The 10,289-nt window shown below is 41.4% G+C and overlaps 1 protein-coding gene across 1 annotated transcript in view; it reads left to right on the top strand.

Annotated features, from left to right (window-relative positions):
* LOC106532504 (BCL-6 corepressor) overlaps positions 1-10,289 on the top strand; it is a gene marked incomplete in the record, with an annotated part of 129,446 nt that overhangs the window by 10,901 nt on the left and 108,256 nt on the right. Inside the window, 1 exon segment of the mRNA XM_014028568.1 lies at positions 10,015-10,077. Within this exon segment, the coding sequence (XP_013884022.1) occupies positions 10,075-10,077 (3 nt within the window).

Here is a 10,289-nt window from a genome sequence, read left to right as displayed (position 1 = left end):
ACAGCAGACTGACTGCTCGTAAAATATACGACAGGTCTGGACCACTCGTGAATTTTGTTCGTATCTGAAAAAAAAATAAAACGAAAACGAAAACATTGGTGAATGCCACAAATTCTCCTAAATCACTCGTACGCACAACTTAAGAACAAATCTGTGCGTACGAACAGTTCTTGCATGAGGCCCATTGCCCTTAAACTAATGACTTGGTTCAAACATTTTGGATATCCTTCCATAAACTTGTGGTTGGCAGGAATTTTTGCCTCCTGACAGAACTGTTATAGTCTGGTGAAAACCAGACCCTGTCCTTCACTTTGCTTCATACAAGGGTGTGGACTCCCGGCTATAGAGAAGCAATTCTTGCTGGAGGCACGGCCTCTGCTGGAGTTTAAAATGATTAGATCGGTTGGCYGCAACGTATGTGTGCCAGCTCCACTGTGAAGGAGGCTAAGCTAAGAAGCTAACCGGAAATCGTGTGCACTGTAAACAAYCCTACTGAGAGGAGAAAAGTACCGAGCCAAACGAAACGACTGTAAATGAGAGCTGCTGCTTTGTCAGACAAATTTATTATAATTTAGAAGCCTTATCAACACGGACTGAATTMATTTACTTCCTCCACTGCYRTATGCTAAACTAACTAGCAGACACTGTGCAGAAAATCATCGCTGTTCAAAACTCCACCTTCTGTTTGCTGATTGGTCCAGGTAAAATAAACTACAAGCAGACTGCGCAGAAAATCGACRTTCTGTTCTTCGATTGGCCCAGATGAAAATTCACCTGAAGAAATCCTTGTCTATGGGATACGTCCCAGACGGAGCAGTGAAGGGAAACTAGAATTGAGCGGAACTGCAGAGGAAGTCAAGGACCATGCTAGAACTGGTGTAACTGAGCCAGGTTTGTTGACTGCCTTGCTCGCGCTTGCGTTTTCTGCTTTGCCCATAAATTTTCAATAGGCTTGAGATTATAATTACCCAATTTCCCTCTGGGGAAAGTATTTTTGAATTGAATTGAATTGAATTAGGGCTGTGTGATGGCCACTCCAAATCATTGACTTTGATATCCTTGAATGCATTGGCCGAATATCGGTTTCATGGTATACCGTGAAATGAAAAAGTCAAGGTTTCAAAACCASAAAAATTTTCTGTCRTACYGTTCCTACGGCAGTGTTTTTCAACCCTGGTCCTGAAGGCACACTGCCCTGCATGTTTTAGATGTTTCCCTGCTTCAACAGAGCTGATTTCATTTGGTAACTAATTAGCAGGCTTTTGATGGACTGAACACGTGAATCAGGTGTGCCAATGCAGGGRGACCTCTAAAACTTGCAGGGCAGTGTGCCTTGAGGACCAGGGTTGAAAAACACTGCTTACGGTAAACACGTTTTTTATTTTTCCTCCGGTCTGTGCAGCTGCAGATATTCCCCTGGCGACCCCTCCCACATGCACCCCYGCAGAGCTGTCTGTGCYCCACTCGGCAGCTCTGGGGAGTGSAGGTTGTATGATGGCTGAAGCAAGAGAGTTCCCCAAACATTTTCCCTGTGTAAAAGGACGAAGTCAGCTATGAAAATACTTAGAATGCCGTAAAAAGATGGACGACAATGTCTTGCGGACATTGGAGGCAACGACTGATGCACTTCACAAAATAGTTGGTATCACAAGGAAAGAACAATATGTAGAAATACTAAAGCAACATCTCAAGACATCAGCCAGGAGGTTAAAGCTTGGGCAGAAAATATGTCTTCCAAATGAACAATGACTTGCAGCATAATGTCAAATAGGCATGGGATGGTATGAAATTATGAAGGCATGATAACCTTGGGCAAAAGTTTCACGGTATTATGGTTAGATTTCTAAAAGGTTTTATTTTAAAATTGGTATTTAAAAACAAACGAAAAAAGAAAATAACTTAACTATTATCATGGTCAACTTTAATTATCTTTGGAACTGGGTTTTCTTGAAAGCAGACAAGAAACCGAAACAGGATTCTGTTGGGATTGTTTTTTGTCTGTGTTTTCCCTCTTGTCTTCCCTCCACTGCGGCGAGTCCACGGCCACCCTCCAGAGCTCTGACTTCGCTGCGGTCAAGTCCATGGTCGCCCTCTGGAGCCCCTTCCTCATCTTTGTTGGGTCCCTGGGCGCCCACCTGAAATTTCTGGACACTTTAGATGTGCCTAGGGCCATCTCTGTGATTTTTTTTTTTTGGTTTGTTTTTGTTTTTTCTCCCAGATTTTTTTCCTGACGGTTTTTGGTTTTGTTTTACTGTGTCTTTTTGTTTTTGTGTTTCCTTTTTTGTCTTTTGTCTCGTGCCCTCCGTCCTGTCTTTTTGTTTTGTATCCCCCATCTCCCACCCGTGCTTGTCTGTTTATCGTCTGGTGATGATTYGTTGAAGGGGAGGTACTGTTGGGATTGTGTCTTGTCTGTGTTTTCCCACTTGTGTTTTCCCTGCGACATTACTCATCATTTCTCCTCAGTCTGTTTCTATGTCAGTTGCTTCTCAGTCATCACAAACCTGTCAGTCATTATCTAATTGGTCCCCTTCAGTTGTTCATTTTCTCCCTCCCTCTGTCTGCTTAAATACCATACTCTTCTCTTTGGTTCATTCTTCGCTGGTTCATTTTATGGTATTACCGTCTGTCTTGTTGTCCTCCTTGTCCCTTATGTTGGGAACATACTCGCTCCGACGCCGATGGGTCGACGCGCGTTCACGTGGTTCTTAGGCAGTCRTTTTCGCAAAGACCTTTCATAGTCCCTACGACACCCCCCGAATTCGGGAAACCCCCCTCCCTGAAACATACGTCACTGCATGGAGTTCCCCCGCAACAGCCGATAATGCAGAAAAAAAAGTCAGATTTGTCACTCACCCGACGTATTTATCCACATCTGTCCTGGTTAAAGCTCCACGGTTTTTATCAGTCAGATTCCTCTGTGCACAACTTCTGTTTAATCTCCATCCAATACATATACTATACATATACTATAGTTCCTGCACACTGCTCCGACCTCGGGGGAAGCCCTCCCTCCCGCTGAACCATGCGTCACTGCATGGAATTTCTCCCCTCAACAGCAATGCAGAAAGAAAACACTCACCCGACGGATTTTTATCCACATCTGTCCTGATTAAAAAAAAACTCCACAGTTTCAGATTCCTCCGTGCCTGTTTATCTGTTATGTCTGTTTATCTCCATTCATGAGTTTTTCACGGTTTGACTACTCTGCTTCCTGGTCGGCTCGGGGAGCGAGTCATTTTTTTTCCTTTTTTTTTTTACTGAGTGGTTGAAGTAAATGCTGCGCATAGCACTGTCAGCACACACACGCATGAGTTTTTCTCGGTTTGTCTATCTTTAAAACTGCTCAAAACAGTCTGCTCTAGTCAGAAGCAAGTTTTTGTTTTWTTCTTCTGCTGTGTCCATCCGAGTGCTTTCAGTTCAGACCAATCACACATTACCGTCGACAAGGAATGGGGGTCAAAAAGTTCTGCCTGGGGCTTGTGCCAAAAGGGGCTGTCTACACGATGCTGCGAAGCCCGGTGACGTAATTTTCGTCAATAAACTGCGACAACCCGTGCTGACGTCGGCAGTTCGCAGGGAGTATGTTTCCACCTTTTAGTTTTTTATTTTTATTTTAGCTGCCTGCCAGCTCTTTAGTTTTGTTTGTTAATAAATCTTTTTTACTTATAACTTCATCCTCCGTTCGGACCTGATTTCATTCCTTTGTCTAAACATGACAGATTCCAGCCAACCACCAGGTGAAAATGAATACCCCAAACCCGGACCCAAACCAGTCGTCATATGTTGCGGGCAAAGGCGATTGCTCTAAGACTGCAAGGGAAGCCCAGCTTCCTCTAAAATATCAAAAAAATAAGTGATCAAATGTATGCTGTTGTGTGTACATGCCATTGACTAAATATGCATTACAATCAGAGGTGATTGCTCTTAAGACTGCAAGGGAAGCTCAGCTTCCCCTAAAATGTAAAAATATAAGTCATCAAATATAAACTGTTGTGTGTACATGTCACTGACTAAATATGCGGTACAACGCGCTCAACTTTTGTTCAGAATCAGCTTTTTATCACTGGTGATGACGCGACTTTCCTCTCACTCATTCCTGCAGCTTCACAGTGAGCAATGCAGATGCTGAGCTTCCACTGAGTTCAATAGTGAAGCTAAGAGTGCAGCGAAACAAGACCAGTCATTGGATAAATGCTGGCCTTGTTCCGCCCATCGGATGCTCAGTGTCTCTGGGGGTCTATGGGACAGTGGGCTGGTCCCGGCTGGCTCGGACGCTCAGCTTTTGCATGATGATTGGATGATCTCTCTGAGGCTGAATCCCTTATTGAATGACAGCGAAACGAGCGAATCAGCGATCTTTTAGTGTAAAATCCCGTGGGAACATTTTTTGAACTTTCATTCTGTTCAGAGTTGAACCGGAGACTTTCCTAATCCTCTTAGCGGCATTTTCTTTGTTAAAAATGACTAGCAACAAATCGAGTTTTTATTTCTGGTGGGTTTTATTATATCTGCTTGTGTTTAGAGATTGACTTCTATCACTCTTTCTGATGTCTATCACAGTTTCTGCAGGTGTTGCTGAGCCCCTCCATTGTCACCGTCACAAAGCACTCACAGGCAGACACACTTCACACTAGCCTCGCGCCAGTCCCAGCTAGCAAGCTAGCTAGGTAGCAAGCTGCAGAAAATGGCAGAAAGTTTGAATGTTGTGGACCGGATTTTGGCGAAGCCATTTGATAGTCTTCCTTACAAAGAAAAACAGAGTTAAACAGCAGGGCAGATCAACTCCTCAGATTAATTTGGTGCAAAAGGTGGGGAAAAGTAACAGGTCTTTTCAGCTGTCCTGGTACGACAAAGTGACTGGAAGTGCTGTAACAAATAAAATGTACTGTTGGCCATGCCTCTTGATGAAACCATCTCAGGGATGTGTTTTCAGGTCAAAAGTGGGTTTTGGGGATCTGTCCAACTTCTAGGGCTGCAACTAACAATTATTTTAATAATCGATTAATCGGTTGATTATTTTTTCAATTAATCGATTAATCGGCCAAATCATTAAAATGCTTAATTATATGAATATGAGTAGATATAAATTAAGTTAACTCCTTAAGGATGCAAGTTATTGATAATGAATTAATCTGAAGTGGATTTATCTTATAGATTGATTAACAATTAATTAATAAGCAGCCATTTTAAAAAAGGAACGAAGTTTTCTCTTGAATTAAGAGGGTCTTCCCATAAAATGAAGGATTTTTTTATAAACTCCTGAATTAAAAAACAGACGCACATAATACATATTTTAACAATTTATTTTGCCAGCTGTATGAAATACTCACTGAAAAAATGTGTATTTCTCCTACATGAAACAAAACAGAAATTTAATAGGTTGCTGAATGAGGAAAATAGATTAAAATAATAAAATATCATTTTTAGATGTAAAACTATAATTAATTTATTATAATTAGAATTTATTTACATTTAACATTTATTTTTTCTCTAATTCTTTACTTTTTGTTTCATTCTTGTTGGTTCTGTCTGACTAAAACATTGTTCTGACCCAGTAACCGGTTCTGAAGCAGCCCCCCACCCCTCCCTGCAGACCTGCTGCTCGATCGCGTCTTTTTTTTCCTTTGTCCTCAAACTTTTTGCTGCTCAACAAATAACTTTGGGCCTCAGTCAGAAACAACTGGAAAGTTTGTACTTTTGGCCCGAGAGGAGGACGAAACGGTAGATTTAGGTCTCCCTCCTCCCCCGCACGCACTTCCTCCTCGCAACGCGGCACACATCAAATCAGACGTCTTTTAAAAAGAATTAATGTGGCATATACTTTTTATCATATCTTAAGATCTACTTGGTCTAACAACACGATTTAAAAACTGGTTTAAAGTTCTTAGTCTCTGCTTTTCACTCGAGAGTCAGAGAGGGCGGCTCTTTACAGGTAGAGCTTTTTCTTTCTTGGTAACTAACTGCGGTCATTGAGAATGCTCTGCGGGTGACGTAATCGGCTCCGCGACACGGCGAGGGACCCATAAATCCCGTGAAACAACAAACTGAAAATGAAATTCGTTGCCAACGCTTTTAATAATCAATTTTTTATCAATTTTATTGATTTGTTGTTGCAGCCCTACCAACTTTGACAGGGCATAACGACATGAAAAAAAGAATTGAACATGTGAGTGCATGTGCAAGGTTAAGTTGCCTGGGCAGAGTCAGGGTTGAGCATGCAATTAATGAAGGCGCTCGCATTCAAGTGGCAAAACATAATGAAGCAGTTAAACAAAACAGAACTTTCCTAAACCACCTTATTGATGTGACTTCTTTGCTTGGCCATCAGGAGCTGTCATTTAGGGGGCATGATGAGAGTGTTGAATCATCCAACAAGGTGAATTATAGGGAGTTTAATGAAACATTAGCTAAATATGACTCTGTCCTGGCCACACAATTCCAGTCATCAGCTGTGTTTTCTGGGATGTCCCATGCAATCCAAAATGACTTGATCTCTACAACTTCAGCCACTGTTTCTGATGAGAWCAAGGATGAAATCCAGGCTGCTCCCTTTTTTGCATGGCAGGTGGATGAAACAACTGATATAGCTTGCCATGCTCAACTCTCTGTCATTGTTCGCTATCTGGATAGGRCAGGTAAAATTCAGGAGCGCTTTGTTGGATTTTTTGATATTTCTGGGGGAAGAGATGCTCAGTCTGTCTTTGAAGTCTTGAATGAGAACATGCAGGGCTACAATTTCAGGGAGAAACTTGTGGCGCAAACCTATGATGGGGCTGCTGTCATGGCTTCAGCTCTCAATGGTTTGCAGGCCAAAGTTAAAACAGTCTCTCCCAGTGAAATGTTTGTGCATTGTTATGCACACAGACTGAATCTGGTTCTGTCTCAGGGGGCTAAATGTGTATCTGAGTGCAGAATAGTTTTTGCATCAGTCTCTGGGTTTGACRCATTTTTCTCAAAATCTACAAAAAAGGATGTCTTTTCTTGAGTCTGTAGGCTGCTCAAGGTTGCCCAGAAATGCTCCTACTCTGTGGAATTTCACACCACGGATAGTGAGCACCGTGGCAAACAATTATGATGCCCTCCTGCAAACTTTTGAGATGATCATTGCAGATAAGTCCATGGATGATGACACATTAGACTGTGCCAAAGGCTTTCTGATGAAACTGGAGGATTTTGAGTTTGTGTTCATGTTGTACACATATGAACAAATCTTCTCTGAGACTGATGTGGTGTTTGACATTGTCCAGCAGAGAGCTATGGATGTTCTGTACTGCAAGAAAAGAATTGAGTCTCTCCTTGCTTTTGTCAAAGAGAAGAGGTCAGAGGAAGCTTTCCAAGCTGTTTATGCCAAAGCAGCAGAACTCACATCAGACCCACAAACTGAGTCCATGAAAAAATGCCGTCTGTCAAAAATACAGGATCCCAAGGAGAGCTACAGAACATGGCTATCCTAGACAATCTCGCAGAGCAGCTACTACCTTGGCGTTTTGCAAATTTGGAAAGTCTGCACTTCTTGGAATTGGTCAATCCAGGGAAATTTGATGAGATGAGACAAGTGTTTCCAGGGGAGGCATTTCAGAGTGTCCTGAAATGTTTTGGCCAGTTCTTTGATTCAGGGAGACGGAGGTCTGAACTTCAAGTCCCACATTCAAACCAGGACTTGCAGGGCAATAGGGGAAAGCTATGTGATTTCTTACTGTTTCTGAAAGAGATGGAGTTGGATAGTGCAATGCCTTAGGTGTACAAACTATTTTCATTAGTGGCAACGATTGGAGCTACATCTGCAGGTGTAGAGAGGAGCTTCTCCTGTTTAAAGCGGCTCAAGTCTTACACCCACAACACCATGGGCCAAGGAYGTTTAAGCAGCTTAGCTCTGCTGGCCATTGAGAGGATCCTAGTCAAGTCCCTGGAAAAGACGCCTTGTTGGTGCAACAGGGTCACAGACCATTTTCTTAAAAAGGAACGGTGGGTAGAATTTACATACWGTATAAATAAACAGACACATTTTATGATGTAGGCCCAAATTGAGCTTACCCTCCTTGAAAGACCAGCATCCGCCACTGGTTACAATGCACTCAACTTTTGTTCATAATCAGCTTCTTATCACTGGTAACGACGCAGCTTTCCTCTCACTCATTCCCGCAGCTTCACAGTGCTTTAAACAGTGTCCACAGAGTTCAATAGCCAAGCAAACAGTGCAGCAAAACGAGACGAGTCATTGGATAAATGCTGGACTTTGTACCGCCAATCGGATGCTCAGCATCTCTGGGCGTCTATGGGGCAGTGGGCGGGCCTCGGCTGGCTGGGATGCTCAGCTTCTGCATGATGATTGGATGATCTRTCTGAGGCTGAATCCCTTTTTTGATTGACAGCGAAATGAGGGAATCAACGATCTTTTGGTGTAAACATCCATGGGAGCATTTTTTAATTTTCATTCTGTTCTGAGTTAAACCGGAGACTTTCCTAATCCTCTTAGCAACTAGCAACAAATCAAGCTTCTATTTCTGGTGGGTTTTTTTCTTTTTTTTTTTTGTAGCTGCTTGTGTTTGGAGACTGACTTCTATTGCAGTTTCTGTCCAGCGGGTGCTGCTGAGCTCCTCCACCATCACAAAACACTCACAGGTGGACACACTTCACACTAGCCTCGCACCAGTCCTAGCTAGTGAGCTAGGTCCCCGAAATTGAGCTTCCCCTCCTTAAAAGACCAGCATCCACCACTAGTTGCTTGCGTTTAAGACATGCTGAGACGTTTATTCTCTAAAAACGGTGAGCGGACAGATGTTGGGTGTGTGGTCCTGTGTTTTGTTGGTGTATATTTAATATAGTTCTAATCGCTATTTCAGTCTTTCTATCTTTCTAATTACTTCTCTCTCTGTTTTTCTCTCTGTCTCTATTTTCTCTTGACTTAAAAAAAAAAGAAAAAAAAGGTGTGGAGCCAAGAAGTCCGGTGTGCTGTCTTGTGTTTTCTCAACATATATTTTACATATCTTCTAATCTATTTTTCACTCTTTCTCATTACATTTCACTTTTTTCTTTCTCCTTCTTTTTCTTCTATTATAAAAAAAAGTTCATAATAATGGTGTGGAGAGGATGGCTATAAGGGGAGAAGGGAGGCCATCAAAAAAAAAAGACATGCTGAGACGTTTATTCTCTAAAAATGACGTCCCAGTGGCTTTCAAACACCAAAACACATTTTGGCAAACATTGGTTCACCCCAAAGATCCAAGTAATATTATTATTATTCAGAACTCAAAACTCAGTTCATATCAGTTTAACAAACACTATTATATCATCTTATTGACATAATAGTGTTTAATAGTGCAAGATTTCATCATAAGGAAATGCTAGGTCAAGTGAAAAYAAAGATAAACACAAGTGATATCAAAGAATGATTGTTGTTAGCAGATCTTGTTCTGGCTATAATCACTGATGAACAGCATGTCATGAAAACCTAGGTCATTAAAGTATGTCATGAATTACTGGCTTAAACCTAAAAGTATTATTTTCAACACAATCACACAAGATACGTTACTGTGCAACTGGCAGAGGTGTACGGTAGTTCCAAATTTATTCAACATTTTGGTGAATTTAAGATCTCACGTAATTTTGTAATTACGCAAGACTTCACCACAACTACAGCGGAGACTTCAGCGGATGTTTTTTTTTTTTTTTTAGAATCTATTTTGGGACATTTTAAATTGATTTTGAATCATAGTAAATGAGAATCTAGATTCTATGTGAATCGATATTTATGCACACCCCTAATTCTCAGACATAGGTTTACTTCAACTGATGAACCCCAGCCCAAATTTTCTTCCATTCCAATATTTCGTTGTCAATAAAATATAGGTTTATAAGAATCCTTGAATTTTTTCTACACAACTTGGTTAAATTAGGTTGTACTTCTTGGTTTCTTTTGGAAGTGCAGATCATGTGGAATAAAAAAACATCCAGAAACCTCAGTGTTGTTTGGTTCTGATCTGTTTGTTTGCAATTGTTTCTCTCTGTCTGCAGAAATGATGGGCTGATTGGTGTCACAGAGGCTCCAGAACCCAGAGGAAGACAGCTCACAGCATGGTGAGGTACCCCACCTGTAGTTTTATCTCTTTTTAGGTTTCTACGACAGACAGAAATAAAGCTCTTAACCCAGGAACTTCATTCTTCTTGTTCCGTTTAATTGCAAACAGGTTTTCTAGCATATTAAAGTCTGGGAATAATAAATATGCAAAAGTTGTGAAGAGAGTTTGTACACTTAGAATAGAATAGAATAGAATAGAATAGAATAGAAT

The sequence above is a fragment of the Austrofundulus limnaeus genome, unplaced genomic scaffold (genome assembly GCF_001266775.1).
Source record: "Austrofundulus limnaeus strain Quisiro unplaced genomic scaffold, Austrofundulus_limnaeus-1.0 Scaffold781, whole genome shotgun sequence".
NCBI lineage: Eukaryota > Metazoa > Chordata > Actinopteri > Cyprinodontiformes > Rivulidae > Austrofundulus > Austrofundulus limnaeus.
This window is presented reverse-complemented; position numbering and strand designations above follow the sequence as displayed.